This window comes from Bufo gargarizans, chromosome 2, assembly GCF_014858855.1.
Source record: "Bufo gargarizans isolate SCDJY-AF-19 chromosome 2, ASM1485885v1, whole genome shotgun sequence".
In the NCBI taxonomy this organism is placed as follows: Eukaryota; Metazoa; Chordata; class Amphibia; order Anura; family Bufonidae; genus Bufo; species Bufo gargarizans.
In genome coordinates this window covers 529420837-529444206 of record NC_058081.1, presented here as the reverse complement: position 1 = coordinate 529444206, position 23370 = coordinate 529420837, and the positions used below count along the sequence as shown (strand labels likewise).

The window sequence follows — 23370 nt, the reverse complement described above, 5'->3', positions numbered from 1 at the left end:
CCATACTGCCCCCACATAGTAATCCCACCATAGTAATTTGCCCCCACACAGTAATTTCCCCCAAACTGTCCCCATATAGTAGTTTGCCCCCACACAGCAATTTGCCCTATACAGTAATTTCCCCCACACTGCCCCTACATAGTAATTTCCCCCGCACTGCCCAATATAGTAATTTGTCCCCACATAGCAATTTCCCCACACTATCCCCACATTGTAATTTCTCCCACACGTCCCCATATAGAAATTTGCCCCCACATAGCAATTTCTACCACACTGCCCCCACACAATATTTTTCCCAACACTGCCCCACATAGCAATTTCCCCCACACTGCCCCCACACAATAGTTTCCTCCACACTGCCCACACATTGCAATTTCCCCCTCACTGCCCCCGGAGTCTGTCAATGGACTACCTTTCGACACAACTTCAGTATGCCATGGTTCCCATGGACCTCCAGGTGGGACGGCTGTACTTAGAAAAGATAACATTCTACATCCTGCCCTGGTCTGTAAGCCCTCTCCTGGTGGGGTTACCCTGGCTCAGCTTTCATGTTCCTGTCCATCTGTTGCCTGCAACTGGTCCACCATGTGACTGTGTCAACCCACTGTCTCTGCCTGAGACGCAGGCCATGTCAGATTATATTAAAGAGAACTTTAAGAGAGGATTTACCCACAAGTCAGGAGGAGGTAGCTTTTTCTTAGACAAAAGAGTCACAGAGTCAGAATGTTCATGAAGTTGGATCTCCAAGGGGCTTATAACTTTATCTGTATACAAGTTGAACCTAGTCAATAACAAGGTACATTTGCCTTCTTCTCTTTGCATCTCTAATTCTTTTCATGTGTCCCTTTTCAAGCCTGTGTTCATCTGTAACTCCAGATATTCGTTTAATGCTCCTACTCCTGTTGGAGTATGAAGTCAAGCATATTCAGGATATGAAGAAAGTGGTAAAAACTTCCTGGTGGATTGGAAAGATTTTTGCCCAGAGGAAAGGACATTAATGCTGCTGTTGCTCTGAAAAGATTTTTGGACGAAAAAAGAGATGTAAAGAGAGGGTAATGTTAAAGCGACGGCCTGCAGACACTCTGCTCACCTGTCCCAGTGTGTGTATCCGCCTCCCACTCCCCTCTTTCTTGGGGGCCTAGCTGCCATAGTAGCTCTGTCCCTCCACGCAGATTCTCGCCCAGAGTTTTGGTTTGCTGGCTCAGTAGATCCCCTGAATCTTAAAGGGCATATCTCAATTCTCATATCTTAATCTTCACCAGCCATTGGCTGGCCACCTTTGGGTACTTTAGGCATTTTCCCATACCGTTCTTGTTATTGGGGTGCAAGTTCTGTGTGATACATCCATTAATAGGGTGTATTATTAGGAAAAATGTCTATATCTTGTTAGCCCTTGTGTGGTGCGGTTATATGATCTAAAGCCTTTTTTGTTGTGTATTAGTGGCAACAAAATTTATCATTTGCCGTTCAGCGGTGCAGTTCTCTGTTCTAAAGCCTTTTTGGGTGTGTATAAGTGGTAAAAAAAGGGCTTATTAGCCATTGTGTGGTGAAGTGAGAAAATTACAGCCCTTTTTGGTGTGTATTAGTGGCAAAAAAAAAGTATTTGCCTTTCAGCGGTGCAGTTATATGTTTCAAAGCCTTTTTTGGGAAAAAAAAGAGCTTATTAGCCATTGTCTGGTGAAGTGAGAAAATTACAGCCCTTTTTTGCGTGTATTAGTGGCAAAAAAGTATAATTTGCCGTTCAGAGGTGCAGTTATATGTTTAAAAGCTTTTTTTTGCGTTTATAAGTGGTAAAAAATAAAAAAGGGCTTATTAGCCATTGTGTGGTGAAGTGAGAAAATTACAGCCCTTTTTGGTGTGTATTAGTGGTAAAAAAATATATATTATTCGCCGTTCAGCAGTGCAGTTATATATTCTAAAGCCTTTTTTGGCGTGTATTAGTGGCAAAATAAAGTATTATTTGCCGTTGTGTGGTGAAGTGACAAAATTACAGCCGTTTTTGGGGTGTATTAACTTCCTTTTTATTTACTTATTTGGTCTGACGACAGTACCCAGATCAGCCCAAGGAGGGTTGTCCCCGCTGTTGCTGCCTACTCTGAGCTCTCTAATGTCAGTGGTGGTGAAGGTGACGATGATGACGTGTCGATGGACGTCACGTGGGTGCCCACAAGAGAGGAAGAGGAGGGGAGTTCAGAGGGAGAGAAGGAGCAGCAGATAGGGAGAAAGAGGAGAAGCAGGCAGAACTCTCAGTGCACAGAAGGAAAATGTATCTGGAGCGAGCCATCCACCATGCATGGTCACATCTGGCGCTCCCAGGACGCTGGCACATGGCTCCGCAGTGTGGGCTTCTTTTAACGTGTCAGCTGCTGACAATAGTGTTGCCATCTGCAGCCTGTGCTGTCAATGCATAAGTCGTGGTAAGCCCAACACTCACCTAGGGACGACCGCCTTAGGAAGGCACCTGGCCTCCCATCACCGAGCCCAGTGGGAGCAACACAGTCAGAACACATAAAGCCACATTCCCGGCAGTCCACGTCCTGCCTCTTCTCCTTCTCCTTACATTTGTCCTCCACTCCACCTTCCACCGTGCCGTCGTCGCGTTCATCTGGCAAAAAGCAGGCTTCCGTGGCCCAAATGTTCGAACGTAAAAAGTTGATGACGCCGGATAACCCTCTTGCCCAACTGCTGACCACCGGCTTGTCGGAACCGCTAGCCCGCCAACTACTGCTATATAAACTGGTGGACTTGGAGGCCTTTAGAAAATTTCTGGCCATTGGCACACCACAATGGAAGGTCCCCGGAAGGAAATGTTTCTCCCAGAAGGGTATCCCAGAGCTATATGGCCATGTTCAGCGGCAAGTGAATGTATCTCTGGCACACTGTGTCGGGCCAAGATACATCTGACTACAGACACGTGTTCTAGCAAGCATGGGCAGGGAAGGTACATAACTTTTACTGCCCTCTGGGTGAACCTTCTGACGGCTTTCAAGCATGCAACCCATGGCACCCATGTGGATTTGGTGTTACCGCCACGGATTGCATGCAGGCCTGCCTCTTCTTCTCCTCCTCCTACTCCAACCTCCCTCTCCTCCTCGGCTGACTCCTTTTCCACCTCTACAGCCTCTTCCGCTGCACTACCTCAGCTCCGTGCCAGGTGAGACGTTGCCATACTGTGCTGCGGCTGTTGTGCCTGGAAGCCAAGAGCCATACCGGTCCTGCACTGCTTTCAGCTCTGCAGTTACAGGCCGATCAGTGGCTAACCCTGCTCAATTTCACAGTTGGTAAAGTGGTGTGCGACAATGGTGCCAATCTGCTGAGCGCGCTGAAACAGGGCAAAATGACACACGTGCCGTGCATGGCACACGTCCTGAACTTAGTCGTGCAGCAATTAGTTGACAAATTGGACAAATCCAAGACTTACATGGCCATAGCTTGCCTTGCTGGCGTTCAGCGGCGACACCATTTGCCTGTCAGACGTCTGATTTTTGACTGCCTGACGCTCTGGAACCCCACCTTGTATATGCACGATAGGCTGCAGTTATTGACTACCTGTGCGAACTCTGCGGCAGGACAGGTTCTAGGGAGATTGTTTTTTTTTTCACCGCGCCAGTGGCTGCTCATGCGCGACGCATGCAGACTTCTGCGGCCATTTGATGAGATCATCAAACTGGTCATCAAAGCCAGGGCACCATCAGTGACATTGTACCTTATGCCTTCTTTCTGGAGTGTGCATTGCATCATGTCATTGATCAAGCCATCGAGGAGCAGGAGCAGGAAGATGAGGAAGTCGCAATGCTGGATGAATTCCCAAGAGGGGCTACTCCATCTGAGACAAGTCAGCAGGAGTCTAAAGAGGAGTCAGAGGAGGATGGTGCTTGGGGGGAGGATGAGGAGGAGGAGCAAGAAGAGCAGGTTTTAAACTTTTCTGGGATCCCTGGTGTTGTCGTTGGATGGGGGGAGGAGACCGAGGATGACATTCTCCTGGGCGATGAGCAGGAGCTAGGCCATTCCAACGCTTCCAATTTAGTGCAAATGGGGGCCACATGCTCCAGTGTTTGAAGAGGGACCCCCATATAAAAAGCATAAAGGGCAAGGACCAGTACTAGGTGGCAACGTACTTAGACCCCTGGTACAAACACAAAATGGCGGACATGTTACCAGCATCACAGAGGGCTGTCAGAATGCAGCATTTCCAGGCCTTGCTTCGAGAGATGCTGCATTCTGCTGTTGTGGGCGCTGGCAGAGAAATTTCCACCCACAGAGAAATAGTTGCATGTACCAATCCTACAGCACATGCAAGAAGAGGGCGGTTTGAAGATGTGTTGGTCACTTCGGATATGAGATCAGGTTCTGTAGACATCTATGTGGAATCAGCTGACGACAGTGCAAAAGGAGTGCGCTCTTTCATGCTACAGTAGGATCTTGGGACTCTGCGCGGTTCTTTATACCTGGCCCTAACATCGACCTGTAAGGCTGAGTTCACACTTGAGTTATTTAGTCAGTTTTGGCCCCGTAACTACCTAAATAAGTGAAATGTGCAGTGATTCTAAGAGCAACGCCGGTCATCTGCTTGTCAAACTGACTTACAGTATTGTTTTACTACCACAGCATACTCCTTATGCGTGTTACTGCAAGGCACAGTGTTCTACACCACTATACATGCTCTCTGCATCCAGTAAATAGCTGTTTTTAACGCGATTCGTCACAAATAAATTTAGATCGAATTGAATCTTTTTCGAGAAATTCTCTCTCTCTAGTCATCAGTATTAGATCTGCAGGGGTACAGCATCTGGGATCCCTGCCAGTCAGCTGTTATAAGAGGTCTTGAGCACCACAGCTTCTTCCTAGGCCAGTGACATCACTGTACATTCAAGTCAATGGGGCTGAGGTGCAATACCTAGCACTGCCACTATATGATGTATCGTTCACCAGAGCTTTGAGTGCAGAAGCTCCCTGAAACAGCTGATTGATGGGGATGCCAGAACTAAGACCCCCGCTGATATGATAATGACGACCTATCCTGAGGATGTCATCATTGTCTTTTCCAGGATAACCCTTTAATGCAAAATAGAAGAATGTTTTCCTCCTCCAAAAAAAAAGTCTTGTATTACCAGGGTACAGCTTTTGTTAGGCAGAAGCCTGTAGCCCACATTTTCCAGCTCCACCCTTTGCTTAGTCACCAACTTCCCACTATCTCTGCTACAATTAGCCAGCAGCAGCCAGTTTAGTTTGATGAACATGATGGAGCATTTTTTTCAAGGGCTAAGTCTAACTGATGCACATCAGTAATTGGATATGCACCACCTAAACAACCAGGTTCAGTCCTGCCTGGGCTGTGCCATTTCTTGGCACACACCCTGTTCCCTGACCCCATGGACTTAACTGCATGCAAACTGGAACAGTGGCTGGAACTAGCCCTGTTTGTTATTGGTGTACTGTCCAGTGTACTATTAGAGTGGGTATTCATCATGTATGTGTCATTGTCACATCCAAACAGACAAAACTGTGGCATGGAGTCTTGAGGATTTTCACACACCTCTTGCTGAATAGATCAGCCATTGCTGACAGCGGCTATTTATCGCTGTTCCTATCTTGCCATTGCACCTGTCATTATGTTCCATACTGTATTGCTACTGCCACCACCGCCCACAGCCGCACATCTTCTGTCTGTCAGGTTCTAAACTATACTGCTGATGCTGTTGGTACGGCTATTACTAATAAAAAATACTAATACTGGTACATAGCCAAGCATCTCCTGCCTTGTCTGTCAGGTTCCACATCCACACTGTACTGCTTCTGCTCTCTAGAAAAGTGAGAATTTTTGGACGCTTGTTCAGAAAAAGTCACTGTTTTCCCCTGTAATAGTGTGTTTAAACACTATCTGCCTCGAATAAGGTATAACTTTTGTAATGTTTTTTTTTTTTTTTCATTTTATAAAGGATGACAAATCAGATGGCACAGTTTATTTTTAAACGGGCTATTTGTTAACACTGTCAACCATGCTTTACCTATAGCTTTATACTCTATGCATTTACTATTGCTGTCATTGAGTTTAAGAGCTTAAAAGGGGAGAGAGAGAAAATTTGAGAAAATAAAAAAGAAAGACTAGCAAAAAAAAAAAAAAAAAAGAGAGACCTGGGAGTGTCATAAACCAATTTCAGTAGAATTGATTTGGACACTAATACAATTTTCTTACTGAAAAGAATTTTCAAAAATTCGTTCATCTCTACAGGTATTACATTCATGCTTGAATTTAAAGGATGAAACAAAAAGCGGCATTGCCTTTCAGTCAATTCCCAGCATCAAAAAGGCACAGAATGACCAAGGATCTACACATGGAGGATGTACTCCCATCTCCACAATGAAAAGGCCGGAGTTATGTTCTAATTTCAACCCTACATTGCATCCAGAGGGCAATATCCTTATGATCCTAGTGTTGGAATCTCTGAAAGGTAGTCTCTGTACTGAATGGTGGAGAAGCAATTAGTAGGGGCTTCTAGCTGTTGCTCCACTAATCAGCAGACAGCCTTCCTTGAACTACACAGTCACAGAGGTCAGCCACGCCATGGTGGATTCATGAAGTTCATCATTCTGCTGTCGCTGAACCTGTCTTAAATCAATCTGCTGAGAGAGACTTATACAGTGTGGCTACTTACAGCTAGTGTTTGTAGCGTGGACAGGGGGCACTTGAGGTTATCGCTGGTACAGAGTGGGGAGAGAGGGCAGGTCCTGCTGAATTCCCTTGTGTGTGGGTGGGGTAGGGGTGACATCATAATCCAGCACAAACTGGCAGTGGATCAGCCAAGTGACCTGCACGTTTATGCAGCTAAATTAGAAATGATAAACTGTACTTATTTGTAAGTTATGCAGATGTGGATTCTAGTCTACAATGGGGCTATCAGAGTAATGGTGACCATACACATTACATTTTGTGGATGGTTGAACAGTAGTTTAACAAACATCTGGCGAACGATCTGTTTACAGACACCGCCATACACATTTGAGTCCATATTGGCCGTTACAGTTGTCCACACTGCCCATACAAGTTCAATCAAACCAGGCGATGGATTAAGGGGATTCTGTCACCAGAATTTCACTTACTGAGATGTTAACATGACCACATCAGTCTTCACGATATATATTACAATTTATGGTCAGGGCTAGGACAATGTCGGCGCACGCAGAAACACCTGCCCTGAACATAGTGGCTGAATTGTGCCGGGAGCCACGGCGCGGGTACACCAGTGAAAAAGGGGGCATACCTGAAGGGAGTTTAGAGAAAAAGGGCGGGAGGGAGGGGCGTGAGGCTCGGGCGCCTGGCTGAGCGGCAGGTAGGGGGGATAAATAGCCAGACGCCCCTCCCACAAATGCAGGCTGCTAACAGCCTTATTATTTATGGTCAGGGCTAGGACAATGTCGGCGCACGCAGAAACACCTGCCCTGAACATAGTGGCTGAATTGTGCCGGGAGCCACGGCGCGGGTACACCAGTGAAAAAGGGGGCAAAAAACATCAGTTAGGTACAACACTTTTTGCAAACTACAAAGCCAGTGATCGAAAGGCACGAGATATCTCTACTCGAGGATTGGGTATATACCTAGTGAAGCAGGAGGGCCGCCACCGCCCCATGGACCGGATGACATGAGCTGGCACCTGATGCCGAGAAGCAGCGGAGTCTGCCCCTAGCGACATGAGTGGCCCGAATTTACCTTGGGGTCATAGCCTAGACCCTGGGCGAGGGCACGGACGAAAGATATAAACTGAGGGTGCTGAGAAGCTTGCCTGCGTGTGGCAGGAGCGGGATATCTGGTGATGAACCTTGGATGAGGGCTAGCAGTTGATGCAGCACCTGAACTGGGCACCAATCGTTCAGCGTGGGATAGAATTTACCTCAGAAGGGGGTCCCGTCTGAATGGTTTTGGTGGAAGGTAGCAGGGGAGTGTAATGGCCCTGGCCCCATAACAGATGCTGCTTCAGAGGATGGTTATGGCGATTTGAACCCGCCAGAACCTCACCGGGCCGGAGGAATCCATAAAAGGTGAGGAACGCTGACAACCTGAGCGATCCGGGAACGCTGACAACCTGAGCGATCCGGGAACGCTGACCACCTGAGCGATCCGGGAACGCTGACCACCTGGGCGATCCAGGGACGCTGACCACCTGGGCGATCCAGGGACGCTGACCACCTGGGCGATCCAGGGACGCTGACCACCTGGGCGATCCAGGGACGCTGACCACCTGGGCGATCCAGGGACGCTGACCACCTGGGCGATCCAGGGACGCTGACCACCTGGGCGATCCAGGGACGCTGACCACCTGGGCGATCCAGGGACGCTGACCACCTGGGCGATCCAGGGACGCTGACCACCTGGGCGATCCAGGGACGCTGACAACCTGGGCGATCCAGGGACACTGACAACCTGGGCGATCCAGGGACACTGACAACCTGGGCGATCCAGGGACACTGACAACCTGGGCGATCCAGGGACACTGACAACCTGGGCGATCCAGGGACACTGACAACCTGGGCGATCCAGGGACACTGACAACCTGGGCGATCCAGGGACACTGACAACCTGGGCGATCCAGGGACACTGACAACCTGGGCGATCCAGGGACACTGACAACCTGGGCGATCCAGGGACACTGACAACCTGGGCGATCCAGGGACACTGACAACCTGGGCGATCCAGGGACACTGACAACCTGGGCGATCCAGGGACACTGACAACCTGGGCGATCCAGGGATACCGACAACCTGGGCGATCCAGGGACACTGACAACCTGGGCGATCCAGAGACACTGACATTTAAACAAAGACAGAACCTGGGCGATCCAGGGACGCTGACCACCTGGGCAAACCAGGGACGCTGACCACCTGGGCGATCCAGGGACGCTGACCACATGGGCGATCCAGGGACGCTGACCACCTGGGCGATCCAGGGACGCTGACCACCTGGGCGATCCAGGGACGCTGACAACCTGGGCGATCCAGGGACGCTGACAACCTGGGCGATCCAGAGACACTGACATTTAAACGAAGACAGAACCTGGGCGATCCAGGGACGCTGACCACCTGGGCGATCCAGGGACGCTGACCACATGGGCGATCCAGGGACGCTGACCACCTGGGCGATCCAGGGACACTGACAACCTGGGCGATCCAGGGACACTGACAACCTGGGCGATCCAGGGACACTGACAACCTGGGCGATCCAGGGACACTGACAACCTGGGCGATCCAGGGACACTGACAACCTGGGCGATCCAGGGACACTGACAACCTGGGCGATCCAGGGACACTGACAACCTGGGCGATCCAGGGACACTGACAACCTGGGCGATCCAGGGACACTGACAACCTGGGCGATCCAGGGACACTGACAACCTGGGCGATCCAGAGACACTGACATTTAAACAAAGACAGAACCTGGGCGATCCAGGGACGCTGACCACCTGGGCAAACCAGGGACGCTGACCACCTGGGCGATCCAGGGACGCTGACCACATGGGCGATCCAGGGACGCTGACCACCTGGGCGATCCAGGGACGCTGACAACCTGGGCGATCCAGGGACGCTGACAACCTGGGCGATCCAGGGACGCTGACAACCTGGGCGATCCAGAGACACTGACATTTAAACGAAGACAGAACCTTGGCGATCCAGGGACGCTGACCACCTGGGCGATCCAGGGACGCTGACCACCTGGGCGATCCAGGGACCCTGACAACCCGGGCGATCCAGGGACCCTGACAACCCGGGCGATCCAGGGACCCTGACAACCCGGGCGATCCAGGGACCCTGCCAACCCGGGCGATCCAGGGACCCCGACAACCCGGGCGATCCAGGGACGCCGACAACCTGGGCGATCCAGGGACGCTGACAACCTGGGCGATCCAGGGACGCTGACCACCTGGGCGATCCAGAGAAGCTGACAACCTGGGCGATCCAGGGACCCTGACAACCTGAGCGATCCAGGGACACTGACAACCTGGGCGATCCAGGGACACTGACATTTAACCGAAGACAGAACCTGGGCGAACCAGGGATGCTAACCACCTGGGCAACCCAGGGACCCTGACAACCTGGGCGATCCAGAGACCCTGACAACCTGGGCGATCCAGGGACCCTGACAACCTGGGCGATCCAGGGACCCTGACAACCTGGGCGATCCAGGGACCCTGACAACCTGGGCGATCCAGGGACCCTGACAACCTGGGCGATCCAGGGACCCTGACAACCTGGGCGATCCAGGGACCCTGACAACCTGGGCGATCCAGGGACCCTGACAACCTGGGCGATCCAGGGACCCTGACAACCTGGGCGATCCAGGGACCCTGACAACCTGGGCGATCCAGGGACCCTGACAACCTGAGCGATCCAGGGACACTGATAACCTGGGCGATCCAGGGAACCTGACAACCCGGGCGAACTAGGGACCCCGACAACCTGGGTGATCCAGGAACATTGACAACCTGGGCGATCCAGGAAAAACTGACAACCTGGGCGATCCGGGAGGCACTGAGATCCCGGGGGGGCCAGGGGACCCCGGCCATACGTAAAGACCAGGAGACAGAAGCAGATTTGAACCAGAAAACGAGAAAACCACTGTTTCCTGAGACCGAAAAAGTGAAAGCATGCGAATCGCTAATTCAGGTATAGTGATGCAGGGCAGGTAAGCTTTGAAATTAAACGTACAGAGCCCCAGGTGATTTGGCAGGGAACCCCAATAAACTGCGCCCCTCCTAAAGCGGGAGGCCAACCTGCATCCCAAAACCAGAATTAAAGGCGTGCAAAAAGCATGGTTACATGCACAAACAACCTCTGACACTAATTTTATCACCATAGGCTCTCATGCTGAGCCGGCATGTGACCGGCGGTTCCCTGACTAGCATGCCGCTCCCCCAACCCTGCCGCCCGCACTCGTGCGAGCGCAACATGCCGGGGGGGGGGGGGGGGCGGTGAACAAAGCGTGCACCAGCAGGGGGCAAACCGGTAAGTTCCTGCATGGTGCAAGTGAAGCGCAAACTGCCAACCTAAAATGAGACTCAATTATGATTCCCCAAATCGTGTCGGCGTGTGACCGGCAGAGCAGCTCAAACCAGATGCCGCTTCCCCGACATGCGTGCGGATCATGCCGGGGAAGAGCAGCCCCTAACTCAAACCTCCAGGGGCCAGAGGCCAGGCGTGAGGCACAGCTAGAGCGGAGCCAGCTGTGCCCCTGATTACTTGATAGCCTGGCGAGCGGCAGTCCGGACGTCGGCGGTGCGTGCGCCCGGGATAGTGCGTGCGCACGGGATACCGGAAGCAAGGACTCGGGTCGGAAGTGGAGGTATACTGCAGGTATGCGTGAGGCTCGGGCGCCTGGCTGAGCGGCAGGTAGGGGGGATAAATAGCCAGACGCCCCTCCCACAAATGCAGGCTGCTAACAGCCTTATTATATACTACAGTATTACTGCCCTGTGTCTTGTAATTCGTCTATAAAATCGCTTTTATTAATATGCAAATTATCTAAATAAGGAGCGCAAGGGGCTGTCCATCTGTCCGTTGGAGCCCAGCCGGTGCTTGAGCCCAGCACCGCCCCACTGCTAATTTATTCACGCCTCATTGCCGACCTCATATGCCTGGTGTGCCGTAATCTCGTGCATGTGCCGTGGAAAGACCAGTCAGCGCATGCGCAATGTGTTCTGTGAGGCCGATGCCAGGACACAGCGCGGGCACTGACAGGTCTTTCCATGGTGCATGCACGAGATTACGGCGCACCAGGCATATGAGGTCGGCGATGAGGAGTGAATAAATTAGCAGTGGGGTGGTGCTGGGCTAAAGGAGAAGCAGTGCGGCTGGGCTCCAACGGACAGAGGGACAGCCCCGTGGGCTCCTTATTTAGGTAATTTGCATATTAACCCCTTAAGGTCTTTGGATGTACCGGTACGCCATGTTTGTCGAGTCCTTAAGGACCCAGGGCGTACCGGTACGTCCTAAGTTAAAAATTAGATTGCAGTGCGGCGGGGGTTAATCGGTGCAGGATGTCCGCTGAAATCATTCAGCGGGCATCCTGTCACAACGCTGGGGGATGTCAATTTAGACCTGCGGTTTGCGGTTTTACCTTGTCCGTCAGTCGGCGGTGCCATCGGGTCCCCATGCGGCTGTAGGGGGGACCCGATGGCATGGAAGGCAGCACGATGCCTTCCTTAGGCATCTGCGCTGCCTTCCGGTGACGAGCCTGTGAGATCCAGCCCCCTGGATCTCACAGGCCGAAAGCTGTATGAGTAATACACACAGTATTACTCATACAGCAAATGCATTCCAATACAGAAGTATTGGAATGCATTGTAAAAGGGATTAGACCCCCAAAAGTTCAAGTCCCAAAGTGGAACAAAAAGTAAAGTGAAAAAAAATGTTAAAAAAAAAAGTTTCCCCCCCCAAAAATTAAAAGTTTCAAGTAAAAATAAACAAAAACGTCATTTTCCCCAAATAAAGTAAAAAGAATTAGTAAAAAATAGGGGAAAAAAAAAAAGTTGACATATTAGTTATCGCCGCGTCTGTATAGACCGGCTCTATAAACATATCACATGACCTAACCTCTCAGATGAACACCGTAAAAAATAAAAAATAAAAAATAAAAACTGTGCTAAATAAACAATTTTTTGTCACCTTACATCACAAAAAGTACAATGGCTCTCAGAATATGGAGACACTAAAACATGATTTTAAAAAAAATATAATGTATTAGAAGGATGCACAGGGTGGTTGATACACCAAACAGGGTGCTCTCAGTCCCGCAGCGTCACCCCGCTGCTATAATAAGAACAAGAATTATAAATAGAAAGACTGGGCACTCCTAAGATATTTGGTTCCTAATTTTTATTCAAGTAATCGAAATAGTAAAAATAAAACACATTAATTATGATTTCTGACACAATGTTGCTGTTAATAATCCAGAAAATTCACACAATGTTGCTGGCAATTCTCAAAGGGAAGTCACTCGAGGAGAGGTTATAATGTATATCCTCTGTGACTCACCGCCTTAAAAACTGTATCAGCAAAGTTAGATCTAGTATGCTGTGTACAAAGGTGAATAAAATTATCGCTTCACATGAAGTACATATTCGGTACAATGGCCATAAGAATACAATAAATTCGTAGTGGTTAGTCAATAGTTCTGCGTTGGCAACAGTAAAAGGACAAATGTCACAATTAGAAAAATATCACAGTAAAATTGGTCCCAATATTAAAAATAAATAATGGATCAAGATAAAAGGTTTAAATAGCTCAAATTCCTTGGAAAACTAGGGTATCAAGATGTAACATAGCCTAAACTCTTCCGGTACTGTCCCCAGTATGAGGTAGCAATGTATCGCTGTTTACACAATTTTTAGTCGGACTTGTGGACAGGTAAAATGGTCGCAGACAATGTCCTGCTGTGTAACTGGCCTAGCGGCGTCCCGCTTTAGGTCCAGAATAAGTCTAGAGGTATACTGACTTTAAGTTAGGAAACGGTCTTACCGGTGTTGGAGGCTTATAACATCCAGGTAAAAGCCTCTGCCGTCTATCAAAACTTACTCCCGCTTCTCTTACTTCGGTCGGATGGCTTCCTTGTTTGCAGCTTGGTTCAAAGACTGCCCGCGATCCCGCTTGTTAAGATCCAGATAAGCTATTCCCACCTTCCGGGCGAAGTTTCAGATCGGCTCAGAGTTGTTCCTTATTATACTCGATGTGGTGCACTCACATAAGCTTGGGGGGTCAGACCAGATGCGTTTCGGGGCTAAAGTATCCCCTTCCTCAGTGGTTAAGGTGAAATAGGGCTGAGTCCTTAAGGGGTTAATAAAAACGATTTTATAGACAAATTACAAGACACAGGGAAGTAATACTAGTATATTGTAATATAAATCATTGAGACTGATGTGGCTATGTTAACAGCTCAGTAAGTGAAATCCTGATGATAGAATCCCTTAAAAGATCTTTCTGGGAACATTTGTTGTAAGAAAGATCTTTCGTTCACAAAACATCTTTCTTTGAATATCTTTCTTCCGACAATTGAAAGAAAATATTAAACACTGTTGACTTCTTTTCTAACAATAATAGTTTATCATTGGTTGACTAAAACAACCATTAGGTCTTAAATTTCATCCAACAAACGTTCATTTTGGTTGAAATCGTCCATTAATGTGTATGACCAGCTTAAGTGTTCTCATTATATAGCGATCTAAATGAGGTTGCACATAAAACTGGTTCCTTACTAACCCCCTGCTTGTAGTACCTACCCTGAGCAGGGGGCAGAGAACGAGCACTGCTGCAGCTGCTTCATGAAGTTACTCTAGTTGGTTCTTCCATACAGCACAGCTTTTGTCAGGAATTAGATATAAAGAATCAGTGCTTTCTCTTTGTGTCACTCTCTTTCTTTGTTTCCTGCTTACAGTAGCTTGATTGTGCTGCTGACATTTTAGTGATGTTACTACCTGTGAACTATCAAAAGAAAGTCCCATAAGCCCCTAAGTACTAGTAGGTGAGGAGGAGTATTTATAAATTGGGAAAATTTTGGTGAAATGTACACATATATGACAACTTCAGCGCTTCCGCCTTCTCAAACAGCTAATCGGTGGAGGTACTGGGTCTCAGACCCCCACCGATCAAATATTGATGATCTATCCAGAGGATAGGTCATCAGTTAAAAAGTCTTTGGAAAACCCCTTTAACCCCTTGTACCCCGGGCCAGTTTTCGCACTCCTCCCCAGGCCATTTTTTGTGTGGTAATAACTTTGGAACACTTTAACTTATCCAAGCCATTCTGAGAATGTTTTCTTGTGACACATTATACTTTGTGATAGTTATAAATTTGAATCAATATATTTCACCTTTATTTATGAAAAAATCCCAAATTTACCAAGAAGTTAAGAAAATGTTCAATGTTCAAAATTTCAATTTCCATGCTTTTAAAATAGAAAGTGATACCTCATAAAATATTCATTACTTAACATTCCCCATATGTCTACTTTATGTTGCCAGCATTTTGTAAATGTCATTTTATTTTTTTAGGACGTTTAAAGGCTTAGAATTTTAGAAGCAATTCTTAAAATTTTTAAGAAAAGACCAGTTCAGGTCTGAGGTCACTTTGTGGTGCTTAAATAGTGGAAACCCCCATAAATGACCCTATTGAAGAAACTACACCCCTCAAGTTACTCAAAACTCATTTTACAAACTTTGTTAATCCTTTAGGTGTTCCACAAGAATTAATGGAAAATGGAAATTACATTTCTAAATTTCACTTTTTTGGCAGATTTTCCATTTTAATAATTTTTTTCCCTTTAACACATTGAGGGTTAACAGCCAAACAAAGCTCAATATTTATTACCCTGATTCTGCAGTTTACAGAAACACCCCACATGTGGTCGTAAAGTAATGTAAGGGCGCACGGCAGGGCCCAGAAGAAAAGAAGCGCCATATGGTTTTTGGAAGGCAGATTTTGCTGGACAGGTTTTTAGATGCCATGTCTCATTTGAAGCCCCCCTGATGCACCCTTACAGTAGAAACTCCCAAAAAGTGACCTCATTTTGGAAACTACGGGATAAGGTGCCAGTTTTATTAGTACTAATTTGGGGTACATGTGATTTTTAATTGCTCTATATTACATCTTTTGTGAGGCAAGGTAACCAAAAAATGGCTGTTTTGGCACCGTTTTTTTTTTTACAACATTCATCTGACAGGGTAGATCATGTGCTATTTTTATAGAGCAGGTTGTTACGGATGCAATGATTTCAAATATGTCTACTTTCTTTGTTTCAGTTTTACATAATAAAGCATTTTTCCATATCTCCATTTTCTGAACACCACATATATTTTTTTTTTCTGCCGATCGTCTTGTGCAGAAGCTCATATTTTGCTGGTAGAGTTTACGTTTTTATTGGTACCATTTTTGGGTACATATGATTTTTTGATCATTCATTATTACACTTTATGGGGCAAGGTGAGCCAAAAATTGGTTGTTTTGGCACCATTTTTATTTATATATTTTTACGGCGTTTACTTGAGGGGTTAGATCATGTGACATTTTTATATAGCATATCGTTACGGATGTGGCAATACCTAATATGTATACTTTTTCTTATTTATTTAAGTTTTACACAATAATAGCATTCTTGAAACCCAAAAAATTATGTTTTAGTGTCTCCATAGTCTAAGAGTCATAGCTTTTTTATATTTTTTACCAATTGTGGGGTAGGGTATCATTTTTTGTGGGATAAGTTGACGGTTTGATTGGTACTACTTTGGTGGTATACACCTTTTTGATCGCTTGGTGTTGCACTTTATATGATGTTAGGTAACAAAAAATAGCTTTTTTGGCACAGTTTTTTTTTTTTTTTTTTTTACGGTGTTCACCTGAGAGGTTAGTTTAAGTGATATTTTTATAGAGCAGGTTGTTGACGTGGCAATACCTAATATGTCTACTGTTTTAGTGTCTCCATTGTCTGAGAGTTTTTTTTTTTTTTGGACCGATTGTCTCAGTTAGGGTCTCATATTTTGTGGGATGAGGTGACGGTTTGATTGGTACTATTTTGGGGGACATATGCCATTTTGATTGCTTGGTGTTGCAATTTTTGTGATGTAAGGAGACCAAAAATTGCTTTTTTGGCACAGTTTTTAAAAAAAAATTTTTTTACGGTGTTCAGCTGAAGGATTAGGTCATGTAATATTTTTATAGAGCTGGTTGTTACACGGCGATATCTAATATGCATACTTTTTTTATTTATTTCACTTTAACACAATAATAGCATTTTTGAAACAAAACAATTATGTTTTAATGTCTCCATGTTCTGAGAGCTATATATTTTTTTTTTTGGAGCTATTTCCTTATGTAGGGGCTCATTTTTTGCAGGATGAGGTGAAGGTTTTATTAGTACCATTTTGTGGGACATACGCCTTTTTGATCACTTGGTGTTGCACTTTTTGTTATGTAAGGTGACAAAAATGGCTTTTTTGACACAGTTTTTATATTTTTATGGTGTTTATCGGACGGGGTAGATCATGTGATATATTTATTGAGCCGGTCGTTACAGATGCGGTAATACCTAATATGTGTGTTTTTTCCTTTTTTTCCCCCTATTTTTTATTATAAAATCAGGGGAGAGGGGCTTTTTTATCTTTTTTTACTTGAAACTTTTTTTTTATTAAAAATACAATTTTTGCTTTTTTTAAAAACTTTATTTCTGTTGCACTCTGGGACTTCAACTTTTGGGGGTCTGATCCCCTCTGCAATGCATTATAATACATCTGTATTGTAATGCATTGCCTGTTAGTGTATTGCACAGAGTAATACACTAACAGGTTGCCTAGGAGACTCAGCCTAGGAGACCTGATGGGCTCCCTCCACCTGCCGTATACACATTCTATGCTGCGGTCAGTGCACTGACCGCGGCATAGAAGGGGTTAATCCACCAGCATCGGCTTTTACAGCGATGCTGGCAGATACAGCAGGGGGCCAGCTATCAGGAACTGCCAGGCCCCTGCAGTAACTAATGCGTGCAAATTATGTTTGTGGCATGCCAGAACTGCAGGGGCTACACGTGAGGTGCACGGTGGGTCGATGAGGGGCCAATAATAATACAGTTCATCGGTTTACTCACGGTTAGCAGAAAGCCTCCCTGGGCCAGCAGCACAGTGATGAGGAAGACAGCACGAAATCCTACGGGACACACTCTGTGGTAGGGAAGCACCAGCCTAGATGGAGGTTGAGGTGCCCTTGATGACAATGGTGTTTAGGGTGCTTGTGGCAGCTGGGTCCCTTGGTGGTATTTGTCGTGACGCCAGTACCATTTATGGTGGTACAACCAGGTACAACCTGACTCAAGCTGCGGTTCTGTAGGTCTTACTGGTATGCTTAGTCCTATTATTTCTGTATCTTCCAAGCCCTTGAACAGGTAGCTAATCTGTCTTCTATAAGGTATGGTGAGGCTGCCTGTAGCTAGATTGTCCTCCACCATGTGCAAAGGTGCCCATTAAGCCTTAGGTAGCGGCAGTTATCACCGATGTCTCTTTTTTAGTTTGGATTTCTTCCAGGGACGCAACACTATCCTCTGGTTGTAGGATGTAGGAACTAAGAGGATCACAGGAGGAAAATGCTCTCCTGCCCCTCATACCTTGGCTCCACTTCATTGCTGCTTCAGAATTCAGCCACTGCTCTGTGGGGTGTAGCCACAGCTTACAACCAACTCTACTCCTCTCCTTATCCTCACTCTATCCGCTTATCCACACTAGGCGTGACTAAAGTATTTATATAAACTAAGTGCTATCCCCCTCTAGTGGTGGGATGTATAAAGTGCACCTAACCAGCCTATGAACAGGGATACAACAGGTGCTGTAATGGAGAATTACATGCAACACGGTAATGTAGTTTCACAGTAATTTTGCAGTTCCCACGTGTCCTGAGTGGGATGCTGCATACCCCCATGGTAAAACATAAGTCGACCCAACACATTTTTGACTTGATGTTGTGTCTTCCTGTAAGATATAAAAGAAGGGAAAGCATGCATGCATAGGAAATAGCACCATAACCCTATTCTTGTACTACTTTTATCTGAAAGTAAAATGGGTTAGGCAAATATATCTCAGGCAACAACGAAATGTGACAAATGGGGTTGTAATTTTTCCTCTGAAGACTGATGATATCATGGAAAAACCAGGATAGTCCATAATGATCTAGAAAAAGGAAAAACAAAAATAACATCTCAGGAGGCTCACAGGGTATATGTGTCCTGAGTGGGACGCTGCATGCTTCATGCACATGACCATATTTGTGTTTCGGTCCACAAACAATGGATCTACAAAATATGAATCTCAATAGTAAAGGATACAAACAAAAATTATATAGTCAAACCTTGCAGTCATACAGTAATTATAACTCTCCTATATTTACTAATGTACATTTACTTGGGAGTAGAGAAACACGACTGCAGGATCAGACTGTATACAAGGTTTGTTCGCAGTCTGTTAAATTTGAGACATGTAGATCTGCAGCAAGGCTCTATGCATAAAAGTAGGTGGTTATCTCTTATTTGTGATTATTTGCATAATTGATTCATTTTTAATTTTAACTGTCTTGGTGCAAGGGAAAAGTTGGTTGTAAATGTTTATTTAGGGGTGGATGTAAAAAAAAAATAATGATTATTTCATTCATGCAGAGAAATCTTAAAAATGGTGAGGAACTAAACATTCTAAGTCTTTTAGAGAATTTTAGGACATACAGAAGACAGAACAATCCTTTTAAGTGCCATGGTTTTCTTGTGCAGGAGCATCCCTTCCGGCAGCGGCTCTGGGAATGTTGCTGAGTGGTCTGATGATGAAGAAGTATAAGTTTGGATTGCTATCTGCCTCTAAGTTGGTCTTCATTTCCTCTCTTGGGTCCTTCATCTTTTTTCCCTCGATCTTTGTTATTGGCTGTGAAAGACTTGAAGTGGCGGGGATGACCGTGTCTTATAACGGGTAGGTTCCAGGGTTATTATAAAGATGGGGGGGGAGGCACATAATGAGGGGGTGCTGGGCTCTGATGCCTTTACTGAATCGTAGGAGCAAACTGGACACATTAGGAGGCAACCAGCTGTTCTCCGACTGTAACAGCGACTGTAGGTGCTCCACCAGCCAGTGGGATCCAGTGTGCGGAGTGAATAATATCACCTACATGTCAGCATGTCTGGCCGGCTGCAAATCGTCCACAGGATCTGGAAAGAGCATAGTGAGTGATAAAAATGTATAGCAATAATCAGTTAAGCATGAATTATTATCTGTGCTCAGGTATATAATTATCAGTGTCATTTATAAAAATCACTGTGTATATAATAAGTGTATAATAATCAGTGTGATGTGTGTAAAAATCTGTCCGATGGGGGCTGCGATCTGTGGATGTCACTGTTATGGGCTGGGGGGGTCTGTGGATGGCACATATATAACAGTGCCACCCACAGATCCCCCCAGCCCATAACAGTGCCACCCACAGATCCCCCCAGCCCATAACAGTGCCAGCCACAGATCCCCCCCTGTAACAGTGCCAGCCACAGATCCCCCTGTAACAGTGTCCGTCATCCACAGATCCCCCTGTAACAGTGTCCGTCATCCACAGATCCCCCTGTAACAGTGTCCGTCATCCACAGATCCCCCTGTAACAGTGTCCGTCATCCACAGATCCCCCTGTAACAGTGTCCGTCATCCACAGATCCCCCTGTAACAGTGTCCGTCATCCACAGATCCCCCTGTAACAGTGTCCGTCATCCACAGATCCCCCCCGTAACAGTGTCCGCCATCCACAGATCCCCCCATAACAGTGTCCGTCATCCACAGATCCCCCCCATAACAGTGTCCGTCATCCACAGATCCCCAGTAATAGTGCCATCCACAGACCACCATTAGTTCCAAACCCACCAAACACACAGCACACCTTTTTGGTTAAAAATATTTTTTTTCTTATTTTCCTCCCCAAAAACCCAGGTGCGTCTTATGGGCCGGTGCATCTTATAGGGCGAAAAATACGGTATGTGCGAGGGACAGTGTTGCAGAAAGCTTTTAAATGTAGAATATTGGATAGGGAGAGTGCAGGGACAGGGTAGGGTGATCGTAGGGAGAGTTTTTAGACACTGTAGAGAGAGCATAGGGAGACTGCAGGGACAGTGCAGGTTGAGTGTAATCACCGTGTGCATCTTGTTGAACTGCTGCCACAATCTCATTAAATCTGTTGGTTTATATATAGAATTGCTGTGCATCAGTATTAAAGTGCTGTCTAATAAATCGCTGTCTGCATCTTGTTGACCTGCTGGCACATTTGCAGTTAATCTGTTAGTTTATATATATATAATTACTGTGCCTCAGTATTAAAGGACGGCCTAATGGACAGGAATTTTATACACAACTAGGTGGTTTATTTAACCAAGCGACAGGAGAGGAGCATGAGGAGCTGGAGGGCAACAAAGAAGACAACACAGATGACCCCGACAGACCGTGGCAGTATGCAGTAGAGATGGAGGCAGGGAGGCCCTCCGAGTCCCTTGCCAAATGGCCAGATGCATGCTGTCATGCTCGTGTAGTGACAGCCGCATTGTCATGATTTGGCAGAGGGATAACTACTGGCTATACACATTGTTAGACCCTCGCTACTGGTCAAAAATAGAGGCATTTCTTTAAACCTTCTGGGAGAAATGCAATTAGAGACATGCTGTGTAGTCAGTTGGTCGCCTGCGAGCACCATCGTCCGTCCTCAGGAAGGTCTGACCAGGGGGGACCTGTCACAACCAGACAGCTGAGAAGCTCTGACAGAAGCCTTTCAGAACCTCCTCCTTGAGTTTCTTTGTTGTGATGTTCAGTTCCTCATCTCGTTAGCCTCTCTCAGCTGTCATGTGGTTGGACTGATTGCATCCCTTTAAATTCCACCCCATAATGCATTACTGGGCGGCTTATACTTCTTCCTGGAGTGTGTGTGCATGCTGATCTTGTTTTCCACTCTGCTACAAAGTTAAGTGCTGAACATTTATCTGTTATTTTCTGTTTGCTGGATCCCAGGTGACCCTGACTCCCTCCGTGGCTGGTGTAGGGAGCCGGTGGTCGTGTCCCCTCACTATTGTAGGGTGTTCAGGGGTTATATAGTCGAGGTACGTGGATATGCAACCATCCACCTCTGGGATCGTTGCATAGGCTGAGCAGCCAGGGAAAGTCTCAGGTCTTGTGCAGGGGTCTCCCTTATGGTTCCTTAGCTTTGGATCCAGTGAGTCATATATGCATGTTGCTTTGTCTTGTTTCCTGTACACCGTCCGTGACATTATAAGCCGCCAAAACCGTCTCAAGCATGGATCCGGTTTCACTTTTGGCTGAACGCTTCCAGGGTCTTTCATTGGAGGTAGCTGATCTCCGTAAGACTTTTTCTCAGCTTCAAGTGACCGGTTCAGCTTGCGTTCATGGAGTTTGTTCTGAGCCTAAGATCTCGCTCCCGGATACGTTCTCCGGGGGTAGTGAGAATTTTGTGCGTTTTAGAGAGGCTTGCAAACTCCATTTTCGCCTTCTTCCCCATTCCTCTGGTGATGAGGAACGGAGGGTGGGGATCATTATATCGCTGCTCAGGGGTAACGCTCAGTCTTGGGCCTTTTCGCTGCCGGAGGGGGCACGGCCTCTCCGTTCAGTGGATGAATTCTTTTTAGCCCTGGGTCAGATATATGATGATCCGGATCGTATTGCTCTGGCTGAGTCTAGACTACGTCTATTATGCCAGGGTAAACAATCCGCAGAAATATACTGCTCAGAATTTCGGAGATGGGCAGCTGATACTGGTTGGAATGATGCTGCACTCCGAAGTCAATTTTGCCATGGTCTTTCAGAGGGATTGAAAGATGCATTTGCCTTTCATGAGAGGCCTATTTCTTTGGACTCTGCTATGTCTCAGGCCGTTCGTATTGACAGGCGTCTTAGAGAGAGAGGAGAGATGTCCCCTTCCTGTCATACTCAGTCCCAGGACAGTGCAGCGGTCTCATTCTGTGCGCAGGGGTCTCGGTCGCTGTCAGCCCCTGCTGAGCAGGAGCCCATGCAGCTGGGGTTGATTGCTTCTGACAATAGAAGATTCAGCTCGCATGGGAGGGTTTGTTTTTGTTGTGGAGGTATAAATCATTTGGCAAATGTTTGTCCTTCTAGGAGATTCAGGCAGTTTTCTGGGAGTAATAAAGAAACAAACAGGAAAAAATCTTTTAAAAATGTTCCGTCTGTTACTATTGGCAGGGTTGAGGCGGAGATTGAAGGTTTTCCGTTTGCTTGTAGTTCCCGTTTTGTCCTGCCGGCTAGGGTGGCGCTAGAGAGCAAGAACATTTTTTGTGAGATTTTTGTGGATAGTGGAGCAGCTGTCAATCTCATTGATAATCAATTTGCAATAACTCATGGTTTCCAGGTGCGCACTTTGGGAAAGGATATTCCTGTTTTTGCTATTGATTCCGCTCCACTTTCTCAGAAATCATTAAAGGGCATAGTTCACAATATCCGTTTAATTGTGAGTGATGCTCATGTTGAGGATGTGTCATGTTTCGTCCTTAGCGGTTTGCCTACTCCTCTAGTGTTGGGGCTACCCTGGCTCACTAAACATAACCCCACCATTGATTGGCAAGCGAGGCAAATAAATGGTTGGAGTGACTTTTGCAGAGAGAATTGCCTCACGACATCTGTTTCTGAGGTTGCTACTAAGACTGTACCATCTTTTCTCTCTGAATTTTCGGATGTCTTCTCTGAGAGTGGAGTTCAGGATTTGCCCCCGCACAGGGAGTACGATTGCCCTATTAATCTCATCCCAGGCGCCAAACTGCCTAAATCTCGTTTATACAATCTTTCCCAACCTGAGAGGATCGCTATGCGTGC

At 46.7% G+C, this 23370-nt stretch overlaps 1 protein-coding gene across 1 annotated transcript in view; it reads left to right on the top strand.

The window, feature by feature from the left end:
- LOC122926114 (solute carrier organic anion transporter family member 1C1-like) overlaps positions 1-19747 on the top strand; it is a 99106-nt gene extending 79359 nt beyond the window's left edge. Inside the window, exons 10-11 of the mRNA XM_044277499.1 lie at positions 19284-19476; positions 19561-19747. Of these exons, the coding sequence (XP_044133434.1) occupies positions 19284-19476; positions 19561-19747 (380 nt within the window). The remainder of the gene's footprint in view (positions 1-19283; positions 19477-19560) is intronic.
- The last annotated feature ends 3623 nt before the right edge of the window (positions 19748-23370 follow it).